At 38.0% G+C, this 19,883-nt stretch overlaps 1 protein-coding gene across 1 annotated transcript in view; it reads left to right on the plus strand.

Moving 5' to 3' along the window:
- Positions 1-1,475: 1,475 nt before the first annotated feature.
- The window catches only part of LOC131033164 (alpha-amylase 3, chloroplastic), a gene marked incomplete at its 5' end in the record, with an annotated part of 239,132 nt that continues 220,724 nt past the window's right edge, over positions 1,476-19,883 (plus strand). The window contains 7 exons of the mRNA XM_059222246.1: positions 1,476-1,497; positions 1,697-1,738; positions 1,842-2,107; positions 2,270-2,400; positions 5,774-5,828; positions 5,972-6,091; positions 6,237-6,357. Coding sequence (XP_059078229.1) covers positions 1,476-1,497; positions 1,697-1,738; positions 1,842-2,107; positions 2,270-2,400; positions 5,774-5,828; positions 5,972-6,091; positions 6,237-6,357 — 757 coding nt within the window. The remainder of the gene's footprint in view (positions 1,498-1,696; positions 1,739-1,841; positions 2,108-2,269; positions 2,401-5,773; positions 5,829-5,971; positions 6,092-6,236; positions 6,358-19,883) is intronic.

Here is a 19,883-nt window from a genome sequence, read left to right on the forward strand (position 1 = left end):
CTTCTATGAAAATCAAGTTTGTGGCTACTTTGTTGCAAGATGTGAGGGTTGCATCTACAGCATATGGTCATGGTTTCTAGGTAATCGAGGGTGCTATTTCTTTTTCTTTTGAATCAAAGTTACCTATAAAGAAGACTATGTTATGACACTAGATACTTGGTCACATTGGAAAAAGGGTCTAAGGACCTTGAAAAGTAAAATACTTTTGAAGGTTTTATTTATTGTAATCATGATTTTGATTTTTGTGAGCATTACATTTATAGAAAACAAAATCACGTTCAATTTTACTTTGGTTCTCATAAATCTTTTGGTGTGTTGGATCTTGTTCATTCTAATATGTTTGGTTTTGCAGATGTTCCGTCCATTCGAAAATCCACATATTACATTTCATTTATTGACGATTATTGTAGAAGAAAATGAATATTTTTTCTAAAGATTAAATGTTAAGTTTTCAATTGATTTAAACAATTCAAAGTAATGGTTGAGTTGCAAACTAGAAAGAAAATAATTTTTTTGATGATTGATAATGGAGGTGAATTTTTCTCTAATGGTTTTGATAGTTTTTCTAAAGATTGTGGCATTCTGAGATAAATGACAACTCTATATTCTCTTTAGTTGAATGGAGTTGCATAATGAATGACTATGACACTAATGGAAAGGCTAAGAGTATGCTTAATGGTCTTAATCTACTCTATAGTAAAAATAAATTACACTCAACAAAGAATGAATTGGAAAAATATGAGATGATTGGACAATAGTATTATTCTCATGCAAACTTTGTTTGGTGTTTAGAAGATTTAAGACAAATGTAAAAGAGCATATCCACATTAATTATCCCTCTTTTGTGTTTCAATCTCTCAAATGTCTGCTATCTTGAGAAGGATAACAACACTAAAGGATATCACTTTGCCTCTAAAGAATCAAGAAGAGGACATGCACATTGATTACAAATAAGTCAATATTTCATCGAAACTATTACAATTGGTCTATGATTTATCAAAAATATGCCTACCATACCTACATGTTGACCCACTTCAACATCCTGGTTGATGTGTCAACTAGTAATTGATCCATGTATCTCCACGTGGATAAGGTCATATGCTTATAAGTTCCAAACATCAAAAGCTAAAGACTCTAGTTGTCAAATTTCAGATTAAAGTCACAAAGCTTTATAACATGAAACTCACAATACTAAAAGAACAATTAAGTTCTCTTTGTGAAAAAGAGTTTAGACCAACAATCATAAGATAACAAATATCTACATTGAAGAAAATACATAATTTATTTAAATATCCAATAATTATCCTTTAAGACCTCTTCAACATAACCATATAGGTATCTATAGCTAATTTTATGGAGCGATTCATATGGGGGCAATGCCAAAATGTTACGTAACAAAACAGACATTATTACTAAAGATCTGAGAGAAAACGTGTAGGAGATTTCAGATCACCATGAAGGTGGGGCAGGCTTGAACAAATATCAAAGCTAGTACAGGTGGGTCATCCTTCAATAAAATATCAAAGCTACCCAGCCGTTTCTGCTCGCTTATGTGGAGATTGAATGGTTAAAGTCAAGCAAGTGTTGTGCAACAGTAGTGTATTTTAAATCATTTCACTATCCACGCCATAATATCTCTCGTTTCTGATTTCATCTTCTGCAAACGCTCTTCTGAAAGCTTTTTAATTCGCTGCAGATCCGCTCAACAGCAATTCGAGTCACTTGATTTCAATTCTCTGTAATAAATAATTTATTCATATAAATATATATTTTTTGATCTTATTTCTCTGGAATTAGAGGTTAGATGGCCGTTTTAAACAAATATGTTCGAGTTCCTGCAGCTCCAGTAGAATGCTCGCCATTGTTGTCAACTGCGCTTTTCAATGTAGCAAATCGTAACAACTCGTCTACAAAAAAAATCTTAAGTCCAGCCATTGCATCAAGACAAAAATTTGGACATTTTGACTGTAAATCAGTAAGCAAAAGGTCATGTAGCAAAATCCGAATCGTGGCCACTGCTCTGACAGATCAATTAACACCGGATAAAAGCTCCGATTCTTTAGCCACATCTTCTACCGTTACTTACCCTCTAAAAAGGACCATAAAGGTACAACTTTTCTTTTCTTTCTGTTGTTACTTTGCTTTGAGTTTTCAGCAAGCAGATATATATTTTTCTTTGTTGTGATGATTGAAAAGTTTAAAAGTGAAGCAGAAAGTTTATTTTTGATTTACGGATTTTTCATTAACTCTTTTGTTATTTTAAAAATAGGTTGGCGGAAAGATTGCGGCAAAAGTAGATTCTGTCAAGGAAGATGGCAAATCGCGCTTTATTCTTGAGTGTGCTATTCCGGGAAGCTGGGTTCTGCATTGGGGGATTACCTATGCTGACGACCCAAACAGGTTTGCCTTCTTACCGTTGTATGTCTTGAAGATTCTTCTTATTTTTATATTAGGCAAATACGAAATATCTAAATACTGAACTTAAAGGCTCCTCTATGGGGAGAGCGCTTCTCCGAAAGCTCGGAAGCCTTTAGTAAATTACGAGCGAGGTAGGTGAGTGAGTGAGGTCATGGAATGTACTGCATAGCCAGAACCTCAACACATGCCTGCTGGAGTTATGGGCCATCTTATTGAAATGAGGGATTTGGCGAACAGCCTTTAGCATCGGATGAATGCTTTTGATAGATCTTTGGTGAGGTTATGGGTTGCGTTCGGACCACAATATTAAGGTATGTAAAGATTAGGATTTTGCTGGAGTGAATCTCATAATTAATCTCACGACATGTATGCTGGAATAATGGGTTCTCTAATTGCATTAGGGGCTCCTAACCTCGTCCCATTACCTGATATGTTAACCCGATAAGATATATTTACAGATTGTTAATTGTTGTATCGTGATCTTCTTTAGTGTTGGGAATATTGGACTTCCATTTGATTAAGTTTTCTTTCCTTAAATCCTGGTTGTCTTCTTCACCTTCTTGAGCCAAATCCAAGATTAACACATCAAGTTCGTCCTCTTCTACAGTCTCCAATTTTTAATCAGTTGGTTGTGTTCCACGAGTCATATTCATAAATGGTAGAAATTTAAGAAAGGGAAACTGGGTACACTACCCTCAAAGGGTATTCTAGCTCACATTTGGGGGCATTTAATCACTCCAGGGCGATGATTTTCAATGTCTCTGTACATAAAAGTACAAATGACAAAACATCACAAATCGTTCCCTTGGTTGTACATTGTTTCTCATGTTGTTTGTGGTCATCATGCACACATGCAATCAAGTGTCGACTCTTCTTGTTACCATTCTTCTGAAACAGTGGATCATATCAAAACAGCAATATCATTTAATTAATGAGGAAAGAAACTGTGAAACCTTTGTTGGGGTATTCTTTTGAAGATTGGTAAAACTTTGGAAGATATATTTATGGGTGGAAATCATTTTTTGGGTTAGCAAATAGCAGAGCACGAGAGCAGCTACAGCCACAATGGTCAACATGTTAAAAGCTATGTTACCCCGAGTTTCCGGAACAGGGATGGCAGGGGACGGCGGGACGAGTTTCGGAGACGGCAATTTTTTTTTGTCAATTTTGGGGATGGCTATATAAAATATAGGGAAAATTTAAAATATATAGGAAAATTTTAAATGTTCATATGAAAAATAGATAAAGCATGTATATATACATTATATTCATATGAAAACATGGATAAAGCAGGTATATGTACATTATAGAACCTTAACATACCACATTTGTGTTCAAAATTCATTGTCAATACTCAATATGCATTCATAATTCAGAATTCATTGTCAATACTCAATATGGATTCATAATTGAAAATACATTGTCAATATGCCAGCACTTGTTTGCATGTAGTTCATTGTTCTTCCTGGGTGGAGGATATTTTGATAGTCTTCCATTTCTATTATGACCTACAACCGCTTCTTTATGCACTAAAAAGTTTTGGGTGTTTTTGAAATTCTACACCAAGCTGTTATTCATATTTCCGAGTGCTTTGGCTATGATTCAGACCTGTTTACCTTTCATTATTGTGAAAAGTCCAATATTGCAGACCTGTTTACCTTTCATATTTGTGAAAAGTCCAATATTGCAGTCCTGCAACAACCATTTTATGCACTACCGAGTTCTAAGTGTTTGTAAAATTTATTACCAGTGTGCTGCTCATTATTTCTAAGTGCTTTTGGAAGTGATTCAGACATGTTTACCTGTCATATTAGTGAAAATCCAGTTTTACAAACCTATAATAAAATTAAAAAATGTTTTTTTTTAGCATTTGAGTCTGTTTTTTTAAAAATGTGCTGGGAAAAGGGGGGCGGCTGGCTGTTCCCAGGACGGTTAGGGGATGGGGGGACGTCTCCCAACCATATTGGGGACGGGGGATGTCCCCTTTGAGAATCACTGCCGTTCGCAAGTTTCCAAGACGTTTCCCACAGATTTTGCAATTTTGGGTATGGCAGGGGGCCGTCCCCTGGCCGTCCCCAAGTCCTTGAAACATCCCCGGTACGGGGATGGGGTATTTTAGGCTGGGGACGCATCTCTGGATAACGTAGGTTAAAAGCTAAATGGATGTTGGAGTGGAAATAAGCTTTCATAGCTAAATAGGTTGCAATAAATTACCACTGTCTTAGCGAGTATTATTATTTATCTGCTGGTTTCTTCACGTCCCCGAGTCCTTTGTAGGCAAATTTTATCAAAATATTTGCCTGTTGGTAGTTTATTCCAAAAACATAATTTTTTTTGCCAATTTAGTTTAAATATTCTCCTAAATGTATATAAAAAGAATCATCTTCTTAGGATTGGCCTAATTTTAACATAAAATGTACAAAATATCAAGGAAAATTAAAAAAGCTTCTAATTTTCTGCTAAATCAGTGAAATTGATAGTTTGCATTGAAAACTTTTTTCCTAGATTGCGAAAACTCCTAAGTTGCTGATTCAGGTTTGGGTTTGGCAGTTTGCTGATTTCTTTTTTTCACAGTTTCGGTATGGTTGGGTTTGGCTGTAGTATACAGAATTAAGTACAGAACACGGCCGATAATTGATAATTCGATGTCAAATGTTAAATAACACCACAGAAAACTTGCAGCCCTGAGCAATGAGTAGGTATGGAGTTTCAGGTGAGTGAGGAATGAATGTAGTTTTGCTTTTGTATTGTATCATGACTTTTTAGGGTTGGTTAAACTAGATTAAGTTTTTTTTAATAGTTTCATTTGAAAGAGTGTTCCTTTTTCTAAAATTTGCTTTTTACTGTGGGTTCTGCTGTGTTCAAATATGCAGCCATTGTGTCTGCGTCAAGTATGGTTTGAGACATACTTGGGGTAGTTCCACAGGCTCCGGGCAGTACCCTAGGTTAACCCAGACATCACCTAGAATAGGATCCATAACTGGTACTAATCTGGTCCAGGTATGGCCTAGGTTCACCAAGAACCCAGGAACACATCTAACTTATTTAAATGTATGATTCCTTAGCCCATGTCTTGTGACAGTGTTATAACGTGCTACAGCAGCAAGAAGCCTTTGGAGTGTACATGCTTGAAGGTTGTTGATCTCACACATTGTAGTTTAAGATGTCAATATGTCATTGCTTGATGATAAAAATCAAATTCATTTATTAGCATTCACTTTCATGACAAGCTTTCAAGTTGAAGTAGACAAAGATTTATTTTTGAAATTGGAAAGAAATAGAGTTCTTTGTATAAGAGCGTGTTGAATAATGATAACGTCTCTTGTATTTATCTAAACAATTTATAGTTCTACAGTGAATGGGACCAGCCACCAGCCCATATGCTACCTCCTAGCTCAGTATTGGTCAAGGTACATTTGGAACAACAAATTTACCTTTTGCTTTTCTGGAACTACAAGGATTGTTGACTTTTGTCATTTTATTAGTACTTTTTAGTAGACATGCACTTATTTATAACCTGTTGAATTGATGTTTATTTTCAATGAAATAATAGGATTATGCGGCACAGACTCCGTTGAAGCAGGAGACATTACCTGATGGTCAAATATTAAGCTATGTGCAAATCGACATCAATAATAGCGATTCTCTTGCAACGATTCAGTTTGTCTTGAAGGTTAAATAGTAAATACTGCCTTTTTCAATACCACTTCTTTTCTAAACCAAGGCGTGATTTAAAATTTTGAAGTGTGAAGTGTTTTGGCCAAGTTTTAGTTTATATCACATTAGTTGTGCTAAGGAGTACTTCCATCATGTTGTAGGATGAGGACACAGGGGCATGGTACAAAGACAATGGGGAAAACTTTAGGGTTATCCTTGAACAAGCCATGCAAAATGATTTCCACAGCATCAACAATAACATGGGTTCAAATATGTGGCCAGGTTAGTTGATGGATCTCTTTATTATTGCACTAACTGATTTATTTTTGTATGGATGCTTGGACTGGTCATTCGATCTCAATATTTCACCAAGTGTGCAATTTACTTGAAGCACAATGCTTTTGAATTAATATTGGAAAATGGCATGTAAACATCAGAAGCTTTTGGCCTTTCTTTGACCTTAAGATGTCTTAAAGCCTATTAAGTTGGGAAATCATGTTAGTCATAGTTTCTCAGTAGAAGAATTTGAAATGTCCACATTCTTTGACCTTAAGACGTCTTAAAGCCTATTAAGTTGGGAAATCATGTTAGTCATAGTTTCTTGGTAGAAGAATTTGAAATGTCCACAAATGGTTAAAAGTAGGCTAATGAGACCCATTATTAGAATATTTAATTATATTTTAGTCACATATATTTAGTTCCTTGTTTAATGATCATTTAGCTTTTTAGTTAATTAGCTTTTAAGCTTTATTTAGCATTTAGCTTTTTCTTTTTATTTAATTAGCTTTTAGCTCTTTAATCTTTTACTTTAACTTTATGTTCTAATTATAGAACATCATCTTGTAACCTCTATATATACGTGTGTATATCGTTCAATGTAATTATCCGATTATTGAATCATTCATTCAATTTATTTTTCATAGTATCAGAGTGGGTCGATGGGATTCTTTAAAGTTGGGTGAATTTTTTTAATAAAAATTCACGGCCTTCTTTTTGGAATATTTTCCAAATTTTTTTTATTGTTTTTTTTATAAAAAACAATTTTGCTTTTTTGAAGGCTTTTTGAGGGTTTCAAGGGTTTCTGGTTTGTGGGCGAATTTCTTTGCACTGGGCAGCAGTTCATGTTTTTTTAGGGTTCTGGAGATTTTTTGGGCCTGCAAAATGGAGGTTTTTTTTGCAGATTGAAAATTTTCCTAGGGTTTCTGCAATTTTCGACTAGGGTTTTGACCCTTCAGTTCAAGTCGAAATTTTATTTTGCTTGCAGATTCTTTGTGGGTTTTTCAAGACCTCAATTGGGTTGTCGCAAGATTTTTTTGGGTGCATCGTTTTCCGTGCCTTGATTTTTGAGCCGTCGGATCTATATTCTGTTTTCAGATTCTTGGTGGGTTTTTCGAGATCTTTTCTGGGTTGGTCTCAGATTTTTTTGGGTGCCTCGTTTTTCGTGCCTCGAATTTTGTGCCAGCAAATTTGCCTTGGAATTTAAAAACAGTTTACAATTTCTGCTATTTCTGTGGACGTTGGGATTTTTGCTGTTTTTTGGGCACCATTTATGCTGTTTTAAGTGTGCAGAAAATTTTAATTTATGGGTTTCTTCCAAACCTTGAAATTTGCACCTTGGAATTTGTGCCAGAATTCTCCTCTAGGGTTTCAGATTTTTTGTGCAGCTGCTTCTATTCTGATTTTTTAATCAGATTCTTTTGTCTCATGTTTTCACTAGGTTGACCTCATTCAACCTCCATTTTTGTGATGACATCTTTGACTAACATCATGTTGGAACACAGACAAAAGTTCAATAGCAGCCACAACACCTGGAAACAGTGCATGTTCACGATATTTGAAATCGTTGCTTTGATCAGATTGATTTAGGCCAGACCTCGTCTTACAGGGCCCAGGGTTATCACAATTTTTTCTTGAAAAATTGTCTGTCGGTTTTCTGATTTTTTCCACAAAAAATCATGGGAGGGTTTTCACGATTTTTTCCTCAAAAATTGTTCGCAGGGTTTATAATTTTCCCTTAAAAATTATCTCATCTGTAATTCGCGATATTCACGTAAGATTTTAGTTATTTGGGTTTTACCGTTTTTTTCCACAAAAACGATGATTTGTAACCTCAAATTTCTTGGTTTTTCGATTTTCTCCTCAAAATCGTAAATTCTCTTTTCAAGGGTTCCCATTTCAGGGGTTGACAGTTTTTTCCTCAAAAATCGTGCTTTGTTGCAGTCAGTTTTGGTTGCACCTGCCAGGGCGAACATTTGCAACCGTGGTATCTTGCAGTCAGTTTTGGAGTTGGTACTCTTCTGCAAAAGGGTTTGCTGATTTTTTCCTCAAAATCATTGTTTCAGGCTTTAGTAATTCGTGTGTGCCAGATCTCTAATTTGCGTGTGAAGGCTACATTAGCTTGTATGGCTTTTGGTATTCTTGGTCATTAACACTTTTCAGATCTAGAAGGGTCTCCACTGCCGCAGAGTGTTCTTTTCATCTGTGATCAAAAGACCTGTAGTGTCTTCTGTAGGGTAGTTAGTAGATGGAATGACCATTAAGGGAGGGTATTAGAATATTTAATTATATTTTAGTCACCTATATTTAGTTCCTTGTTTAATGGTCATTTAGCTTTTTAGTTAATTAGCTTTTAAGCTTTATTTAGCATTTAGCTTTTTCTTTATATTTAATTAGCTTTTAGCTCTTTAATCTTTTACTTTAACGTTATGTTCTAATTATAGAACATCGTCTTGTAACCTCTATATATACATGTGTATATCGTTCAATGTAATTATCCGATTATTGAATCATTCATTCAATTTATTTTTCATATAGTACTAACATTAGAGAACTGCTAGGGTAGAAAACACCTTGGGCTATAAGAAAAATAACTAGACACAAAGCACCTATGAAGAGTAAATATAACAATAGTTAATATAAAGTAGTCAAACTCTGGAACACAAAATTGAAGTATAAATTGCACCCCTATGAGGGGGAGCCTAAAATTAAACATGGAGTGAACAAAGATGATTGTAGATATTAGGTTGAGAGACGATGTCAGACATTTGTAGCAAGCCAGCAACATTTGAGCTAGGAGAACTAGTGGCATCATATCATCTGAAATATTTTCTGTAACAGGGTAAAATATAAGATGTCTAGGGAAAAAATGACAAGATGGATTACTGTGATATTGCTATTAGGATTCAATTGTGTAGTTTTTGAGTCAAACTCATTGACCCATGATTCATGAGTAGTGGTTCACAAGAACCAATCTCTCATGAGAATGAATGGAACTCTTAGCACTCATTGCATCTAGGTGATGTTCACAGAGGTGAAGCATTGGGCCTTCTTGGGAGGTCACCCATCCCAGTACTACTCCAATTCAACTGCACTTAACCATGGAGTTTCCTCCAAGGTTAAGCCCACTTGGCTTGTAACCCCATTTGCAAAACCTTTAGCAAGTATTGTGCCTTATGAACCATTCATTATAGAGCCCCTTTAGCTCATCAATTGATAATTAGGAGATATTTTCCATAGCAAGTCAAATTGTGATATTGCTATTAGGATTCAACTGTGTAGTTTTCGAGTCAAACTCATTAACCCATGATTCATGAGTAGTGGTTCACAAGAACCAATCTCTCACGAGAATGAATGAAACACTTAGCACTCATTGCATCTAGGTGATGCTCAAAGAGATGAAGCATTAGGCCTTCCTGGTGTTGATTTTATGGTAGTGCTCGTTAACCACAGGGAAACTGCCCCTTTAGCTCATCAATTGATAATTAGGAGATATTTTCCATAGCAAGTCAAATTGTGATATTGCTATTAGGATTCAACTGTGTAGTTTTCGAGTCAAACTCATTAACCCATGATTCATGAGTAGTGGTTCACAAGAACCAATCTCTCACGAGAATGAATGAAACACTTAGCACTCATTGCATCTAGGTGATGCTCAAAGAGATGAAGCATTAGGCCTTCCTGGTGTTGATTTTATGGTAGTGCTCGTTAACCACAGGGAAACATCAGATCTGTTGCCTTCCCAACCATAGACGATAAGCTCTTATCGTCACCCCCGAGCACACTACATGTCCTTCATGTTATTGAATTCATGTCTATTGATGTAATCATGACCTTGCATATATATGAATCAATACCTCTTAATAGACCTCAAGTCGGCCATATACTTTTGGCGGCAAGGATAGGGTCAGACCTATATATTACAAGTTACATATGAGTCTCCCTTAGTTGCAAGTTACATTTAACTTAATCACAAGTTACACACAAGTGGTTCCCTCAAATAGGGCTTGCCCCAAATTAGACTCATACAACTGAGATAACCAAATGCCAAGGCCGACAGGCCACTTGGCATTTTGTGCACTAGGTTGGCCCAAGAAGGGATCTGACCTAGCTACACAACAACACCCCCTCTTAGCTAGGGAGGATTCCTTCTGAATAACCAAGTCACATAGTGACTACCACCATGGCTACTCCCATGAATAATACATTCAACATAGCTATTCCCAGAGGGTGAACAAGTACATCATGGAATTTCTTCCATGATACCCACCATACCTACTCGCAGAGGGTGGGCTCACCATGCCTACTCGCAGAGGGTGGAAGAGGGCTTTCACCTCAACCTTCTCCCAGAGAAGGGTGCATTACCACCATGCCTACTCGCAGAGGGTAGAACGAGGGCTCTAACCTCAGACTTCTCCCAGAGAAGAATGCATCTCCACCATGCCTACTCGCAAAGGGTGGATCCACCATACTTACTCGCAGAGGGTGGAACGAGGGCTTTCACCTCAAACTTCTCCCAAAGAAGAATGCATTAATAAGGGATTGTACCTCGAACTTCTCCCTCACAGAGAAGAACTCATTAACAAGGGATTGCACCTTGAACTTCTCCCTCACAGAGAAGAACTCATTAATAAGGGATTGCACCTCGAACTTCTGCCTCACAGAGAAGAACTCATTAAAAAGGGATTGCACCTCGAACTTCTCCCTCACAGAGAAGAACTCATTAACAAGGGATTGCACCTCGAACTTCTCCCTCACAGAGAAGAACTCACTAACCAAATCTTCATGATGACGTGGCTCCCTCTGAAGCTGAAATGACAACCTCCCTCTGAAGCTGAAATGACAAGCTCCCTTTGAAGCTGAAATGCCAAGCTCCCTCTGAAGCTGAAGCGTCAAGCTCCCTCTGAAGCTGAAATCAATCTTTTGACCTCTTCGTTCAAGGTTACTTCTGACGATATGTCAGACTCCCTCTGAATGCTGATTCTTCCTCTGCGAAGAAATGCAAGCAATCTTCCTTCCTTGAATGCAATCTCTGATTCGTTAGGCTGAACATGCATTTGGTAACATCCCGCCCTTTATCCAAACACTTCTCGGGGTTGGGATCAACTTTCTTGCAATCTAAAAATGCTTTATTCTGTGCCTTGCAGCTCGAGGCAATGTGCTTTGATGCCGCCATTGTACAAAGCGAAGTCAATGTCGAACCCTGATCGAACCGAAGAGCTGCTCATAATTTCCTTGGCAGCTCCAAAATTCTACTCTATGCATCCAATTTCTCTTTGCAAACTCTAATTTTTGCTCCGCATGTCCAATTTCTATTAGCAACTGAATTTTATGAAGCTCCGCGTTATATCATAACAATGTCTACAAAGGTGAGCACGAATTTGACACCAAATTCCATGAAGAACAACATTGAATTCAAGAAGTGGAGGCGTCGATGTATGCTTGTGCTTGAGAGGGGAAAGCAGACATCAAGGTCCCGCGTGAGCATCACATCGCCATGTTTGACCAGAAAAGTAGGCCGACGGACTTTTTCTTTTATGTCGTTGTCATTCGAACCTTCATGGTCATGGACATGGTGCGGAGGTGAAAATATCTTGATGGCTAATGTATTAGACGAACAACCATGGAATTTCTTTCCAATGTGTGCTTGGACGAAATCTAGCCACGGTAATGGACAACGCGAATGTCTTTGATGTGGTGGCCATTGCTAAACTAAACTTTCAAAAGTGTTACAAATTGTTCCACCTTCCAAAATAAAACGGATGCTCCACTATCAGCGTTTATCCTTCAAATTTTCTCAAAGATTAGAATTCTGTTGTGTTTGCGCTCTCATTCGCAGTCTGCCAACCTCCTTCCCTTGTGATCAAAGGATGAACTTTTCTAAAAATTCCTCAAAAGCACAGGATCTACCTTCAAGCGATTAGGCTCTATAGAAGGAACCCGCTTTGATACCATGTTGATTTTATGGTAGTGCTCATTAACCACAGGCAAACATCAGATCTGTTGCCTTCCCAACCATAGACAATAAGCTCTTATCATCACCCCCGAGCACACTACATGTCCTTCATGTTATTGAATTCATGTCTATTGATGCAATCATGACGTTGCTTATATATGAATCAATACCTCTTAATAGACCTCAAGTCGGCCATATACTTTTGGTGCGAAGGATAGGGTCATACCTATATATTACAAGTTACATATGAATCTCCCTTAGTTGCAAGTTACATTTAACTTAATCACAAGTTACACACAAGTGGTTTACCCAAATAGGGCCTGCCCCAAATTAGACTCATACAACTGAGATAACCAAATGCCAAGGCCGACAGGCCACTTGGCATTTTGTGCACTAGGTTGGCCCTAGAAGGGATCCGACCTAGCTACACAACAACACCTAGGAGGTCACCCATCCTAGAACTACTCCAACTCAAGCATGCTTAACCATGGAGTTTCCTTCAAGGTGAAGCCCACTTAGCTTGCAACCCCATTTGCAAAACCTTCAGCAAGTATTGTACCTTATAAACCATTCATTATAGAGCCCCTTTAGCTCATCAATTGATAAGTAGGAGATGTTTTCCACAACAAGTCAAATTGTGATATTGCTATCAGGATTTAATTGTGTAGTTTTTGAGTCAGACCCATTGATCCATGATTTATGAGTTGTGGTTCACAAGAATCAATCTCATGAAGGCCCTTGCCAATTTCATAAACCAAAGGACCAGCTCACAAGAAAAAAATGAACTCTTGACTATGCTAAATGAGTAATTTGCTCAAAAGAGGCAAGGGTTTTGCTATGACTACTTCTTGTGACGTATTCACACATCGCCCCATTGCAAATGGGGACCCCTACTTTTTGCTTTCTAGGTTTTTAGGGTTTGTCTGTTAGCCTTTGCATTTTGAGTGTCGCCAGGGGGATCACTAGGATGGCAAGCTTTGCTTGAGCCAGGGTGAGTCCGCGGGACCCCAAAATTAGGGTTTCTTTGAGAGTCTTCCTTAGGGCCTGGTTTTGCTCTCGTTGCTAATTGTGTCTTGTTTGAGTTTGAGGAGGTCAATGAAGCTTGGTGAGTGAATATCCTCTTTGAAGGTCTGAGTTAGGTCGAGTTGGTGAGTGATGAAGTCTGGAATGCCATCCTGATCTTCAAATGCCTTGAAATTTGGCTGTCTAGAATGTCTTCCTGATCTTGAAATTTGACTAAGTCTGTAAAACTGAAGAATCCTCCAAAAACTAGATTTTGCATTATAACTCCTGGAGGTCCGAAACCACTCTCAAACATCCTGACAGTATATATGGAATATAACTTAAAGTATAAGAATATCTTTCTTCTTTCTTATACTTAAATGTTATATTCCATAAAATGATCTTGACGGAGAGACCAAAATGTCAAATTTCGCTCCTGACCCTTCCAAAGGGTCCAGAGCGAAATTCTCCATAAGACATTCTACTTTGACCAAAACCTAGAACTAACGCATTCCTAGGCTTGAATGAAGGTAAAAAATGCTTGTTTGAATGAGGAAATGTGAAAATGAAGTCAGGATGTGAGCCCAAGGATGATTTTCGCTCCTGACCCTTCCAAAGGTTCGAGAGCGAAATTCATTTTTCTCCACTTTGCTCTTTGACATGACCAAGTTTGTTGACTTCTGGGGTGTGATGGGAAGGTTTTGATGCACATTTGTCTTTGAGAGGAGATTTGAGGTGACAAAATGATGGAAATTAGCCAGAAGTAGGAATTTCGCTCCTGACCCTTCCAAAGGGTCCAAAGCAAAATTCTTGAAAACCTCATTTTCTCCCTTGTTTAGACCAACGTTCTAGTTTTGAGGTGATGGGATGTGAAAATGTGAAGGATTTTGGCCAAGATTAGGAATTTCGCTCTTGACCCTTCCAATGGGTCCAGAGCGAAATTCTTGAAAACACTCATTTTTCTTTTAGCCAAAGTCAGGACCAAGGTGGAAATGAAAGGAAAGTAGTCTATGTTTGCCTCCCAAGCAAGATTAGAGTTTGAAAAATCAAGAATCGAGGTCAAAACATGATTTTCGCTCCTGACCCTTCCAAAGGATCTAGAGCGAAATTCATTATATACTTCATTTGCTCCCTTGTTTTAGCTTGAAACCTTGCTCCTTAGATGAAGAATGATCTATGTTTGCTCCCAAATGAGATTGAAAGTTTGAAAATTGAACAAACAAGCCCAAATCATGATTTTCGCTCCTGACCCTTCCAAAGGGTCCAGAGCGAAAATCTTCGTAGACCTCATTCCCTTCCTTGTTTGACCAAATTTTGACTTGCAAGGTATCTTGAAAGGAAGAGTGGACATGTTTGGCCTTTGGAAATGTTTGAAAGCATTGAAAAATGAAGGATTTTAGTCAAGAGGGTGAATTTCGCTCCTGACCCTTCCAAAGGGTCCAGAGCGAAATTCTTGGAAACTCATTTTTTCTTGTTGGAGATGGTCAAATTCTTGAGTTTTATGGCATGGTTAGGACTTTGATGTGTTCTTGCCTTTGAATATTGGATTGAGGTAATGGAGTAGTCAAAACAAGCTCAAAAAAAGAATTACGCTCCTGACCCTTCCAAAGGGTCCAGAGTGAAATTCCTAAAATCACCTACTTTCCTTGCAAAGTCAAGTCAAACTTGGGTTTTTATGGCTTGGATGAGTGTCAGGATTGGTTTTCTTGCCTTTTGAGGTGGATTCAAGTTGAAATGATGGAGAAATAAGCCTAAAACAAGATTTTCGCTCTTGACCCTTCCAAAGGGTCTAGAGCGAAAATCCTAAAACCCATCTTCTTCTCCAAAATTTGTGCCGAGCCATGCCTAGACCAAGGTGAGGGATGCCCTTGAATTGATTGTTGTCTCCAAAAATGATGATTTTGGGCTAGAGGAAGAAATTCGCTCCTGACCCTTCCAAAGGGTCCAGGGCGAAATTGTGCAAAACCTATCTTTTCCCTTAATTTTATGCCAAATCTAGTGTGGATCAAGATCAAAGAAGGCCTTAGGAATGACTTCAAATTGCCAATAATTATCAAGTTTGAAGGAATTGAGCCAAATGATGAAAATCGCTCCTGACCCTTCCAAACGGCCCAGTGCGAAAATTCTCCAATCACCTATTTTTCCCTGCAAAATCAAGTCAAACTTGAGTTTTTATAGCTTGGATGAGTGAGGAGAGGTGTTTTCTTGCCTTTTGAGGTGGATTTAAGTTGAAATGATGGAGGAATAAGCTCAAAACAAGATTTTCGCTCCTGACCCTTGCAAAGGGTCCAGAGCGAAAACCCTAAAAACCACCTTTTTTTCCAAGATTTGAGTGCAGTTAGGCCTAGGCTAGAGTAAAAGAAGCTATTTAGAATCCCTTGGAAAGATTTTTGACCACCAAAGATGTAAATTTTGAGCTAAAATTGGAATTTCGCTCTTGACCCTTCCAAAGGGTCCAGAGCGAAATTCTGGATAGGTCCTGTCCTTGGCTAGGTCTTTTGAGCGAATTTGACTTTTTGGGCCTTGTGAAGATCAAACCAATGTTGCCAAGTTGGGAAGTGTATTCAATATGAGGGAGTCCAGATGAAGTGAAGTGAAGAAAGTGAAATTGGGTGTGAATAGGCAAGCAAAAAGTGAATTTCGCTCCTAACCCTTCCAAAGGGTCCAAAGCGAAATTCTTCATAATCACTATTTCCCCTTTGTATCAAGACAAGATTTTGATTCCTAAGGCATGAAAAGACTGAAAGGAGGTTATTTAAGCCTTGCAAGATGAGTCAAAGTGAAGGAAAACAAGTAAAGAGAGAAATTCGCTCCTGACCCTTCCAAAGGGTCCAGGGCGGAATTCTCCAAATCAACCATTTTCCCCTTGAGTGAAGCTAAAACTTTGATACCTATGGCATGGTTGAAGGTGAAGTGAGGTATTCTTGCCTTGTAGGGTGAATTGAGGTAAAGGAAGTGTAAGATCAAGCCTAAAACTTGAATTTCGCTGCTGACCCTTCCAAAGGGTCCAGAGCAAAATTCTTAAAACCTCTCTTTTGCCCCAAATTTACATCAAACTTGGTATTGGTTGAGAATATAGGGATCCTTAGGCTTGCATCTAAGCAAGCGTAGTCGCAAAGTGAGGTCTAAATGAGCCAGGAATGCAAAATTTGCTCTTGACCCTTCCAGAGGGTCCAGGGTGAAATTCTTATAGAGCCTGTCCCTGGAAAGAATCTTGAGCAAACTTCATTTCTATGTCTTCTTGTTGATGATTTAAGGTAGAAAATGCTATGTTAGAATAAATATATATTATGTGTCGTTAATCATCTTTTGGTTTATTTTGTAGATGGAGAAAACCAGGCCAGGGCAAGGACGACCTCTTCTAGTCCAGCATCATCAAGGACGACCACTTCGAGTCCAGCATCATCAAGGACGACCTCTTCCAGTCCAGCATTTCAAGGAAAGGTACACCACCCATCCTGCACATCAAAGACAAAGGAGGTTAAAGCAAGGGTCCGCTGGAGAAGCAGATAGTTTCAGAAGAGTTAATTAAAGTTAGCTTCTTAGCATCATCAAATTGAACATCAACCAAGTTACAAGTGTCAGACAAGGTGGCATCCCAGTTATCATTCCTCCAGTTGGATTGGTCCACCTCAGCGTGTCCAGATTCAATGTACCTGACTCATAAAAAATGACACAAACTTTGATGTACCTACTCTGGTTATCCATTGGTCGAATATTCCAGAGAAGACGTGTCCAAATAATGCAATTATTTCATTGGCCAGAATTGAGTTTGTTGTAACAAACCCTAATTAGGGTTTTCATTGTAAAATCTTGGCCATTGATCTCAAATTGATCTGAGCCATTGAATTGTATTGAGGGCGCTATATAAGCCCTGGCTCCTCATTTGTAAAGGCTAATAGTTAGTCAATAGTTAGTTCATAGAGGTTAGAATAGCTAATGATCGATAGTGAATAGAATAGAAATTAGAGTAAAGTAGGAAGAGAAGGCAAAAAATTGTTGCCTTGATTGTAAATGAACCCTTTTTTCATTAAAGATATGGTGAAATGTGTCGTTTCTTTATAATATGCATGGTCTCTTGTTGAACCTTCATTGTAGATGGTAAATAATTAGATTGAATGAAGAAAATTGTTGAATGCACCTGTGTGGAATCCGTCAGTCCATACCACTAGCCCCTTATGGACTGTAAGAGCGCCTTGCGTGGTCAACTGGCATAGAATGAGCTTAATCCCGAGTCATAGCACCTCTGTTGTTCACTCATTATCTTGAATGGTGATCAGTATCTGATGGTGTACGATTTGGACATATTTGAAACATCCCTTAGAAGATCGCACTGAGTTGGTGTTGAATTGTTCAACCTGATGGTGAAACCTAGCCCAGTAGGATTCCACCAAGTCATTCATCCATCTTCTCACATTCTAGGTCTTAGAGTAGACTTCTCGAACCTTGTATCTTTTGCCATTTCTTTATCTTCCAGTTAGTAAATAGGACTTGTGATTCTAGCAAATCAGACGTTCAGGTCATCGAATGTAAGTCCCCTTGTGATTCCAGCAAAATCATATCGTACCACAAAGAGCTCATCCACGAGTAGAGAACCTACATAACAGAACCTTGGAGTTTCTCTGATTGATCCTTCTGCGATATCTTCAGCTTTCGGAAACTTTGTTCAAGAGAGGATAAGGTACCTTTAGGTATTTTATTCTGTGTTTGGTCCTGTACAAAAGACACATCAACACTACTCTGAAACCATGTTAATGTTCTCAAGATTTTCAAGCAAAAAAACAGAAAATTACTTCAAACAAACAATGAGCAAAAACAACCCAAGAATGATACTATGCAAGAGTTGATTCAAATGTACATAGTAGGCTTGCTTATGTAGGCAAGCAAGTAAAGAGGTGTCTCACTAGGTGAGTACACGTCTCAACCACATGAGGTGAGACAAATCTCAAAATAACCTCTAACTAAACTTTAGTCAATGTGAATAGGTCATTCTAGGAAGTGATTAACTATTAACTAGTTATGTAGTTACTCTGTTTACACCATTAGTCACTAGTGTTGATTTGGCAACAAGACCCTCCATTTTATTGAAGATGGAGAAGTGGTAGTTAGAAAGAAGTTAGATAATCAAATCACATTTATTATCTCGGAAGATGGTGAAAATTAAATTGAATGAATGATTCAATAATCAGATGATTACATTGAATGATATACACACGTATATATAGAAGTTACAAGACTATGTTCTATAATTAGAACATAACGTTAAAGTAAAAGATTAAAGAGCTAAACGCTAAATTAAGTGTGAATGCTAAATAAAGCTTAAAAGCTAATTAACTAAAAAGAAAAAGCTCAATGCTAAATAAAGCTTAAAAGCTAATTAACTAAAAAGAAAAAGCTAAATGCTAAATAAAGCTTAAAAGCTAATTAACTAAAAAGCTAAATGACCATTAAACAAGGAACTAAATATAGGTGACTAAAATATAATTAAATATTCTAATACCCTCCCTTAATGGTCATGCTATCTATCACACCAAGCTGCCCTCTAAATTTGAGAAACTTTGCCGGGCTCAAGGACTTGGTGAGGATATCTGCAGTCTGATCTTCTGTAGGAATGTACTGTAGTATCACTGATCCATCTTCAACATATTACAATGAAGCTCGACATGCTTTGTCTGCTCATGGAAGATTGGATTTTTGGCTAATTTTAGAACCCCTTGATTATCACAAAACAAGGGAGTAGGTCCTGGTTGAGACATTTGCATGTCTACAAGCATCCTACGTAGCCAAATTGCCTCACATGCTGCCTTAACAGTTCCCCGATACTCTGCTTCGGTTGAGGAAAGAGCTATTGCCTATTGCTTCTTGCTGGTCCATGTGACTGTACCTGTACCCAAGCTGAAAACATACCAAGAAGTTGACTTTTTGTCATCAACACAACCTGCCCAATCTGAGTCTGTGAAACCAACCAGCCTAGGATCTTTGCTTCTGTTGTCCAGAATGCCAAAATCGGGAGTGCCCTTTACATATCTAAGCACACGCTTCGCTGCAACCCAATGTTCAACTTTTGGGGCTGACATGAAGCGAGAAATATAGCTCACAGCATAATTGATGTTAGGTCTAGTGGCAGTGAGATAGATGAGGCTGCCCACTAGTTGCTTGAATGAAGACTCATCCACTACAGGTGAATTTGATTAGGCTGATAATTTGAGCCCTATCTCCATAGGTGTAGATGCAAATTTACAATCTTGCATTCGAAACTTATCTAGTAGGCTCTTGGTATACTTTGACTGAGAAATGAATATGTGGCTATCAGTCTGCCAAACCTCTACACCGAGACAATAATGGAGAAGTCCCAAATCTGTCATATCAAAATGCTGACACAAATTCTGTTTGACCTACATGATCAGATGTGCTGCATTGCCAGTAATGATGAGATCATCAACATAGACTACTAGAAATAGAATATCATCACTAGTATGTTTGACATACAAATTGGGATTTGAAGGACTCCTCTGAAAGCCTTGATCAATCAAGTATTTATCAATTTTGATGTACCATGCACGAGGAGCCTGTT

This window comes from Cryptomeria japonica, chromosome 6, assembly GCF_030272615.1.
Source record: "Cryptomeria japonica chromosome 6, Sugi_1.0, whole genome shotgun sequence".
Lineage (NCBI taxonomy): Eukaryota > Viridiplantae > Streptophyta > Pinopsida > Cupressales > Cupressaceae > Cryptomeria > Cryptomeria japonica.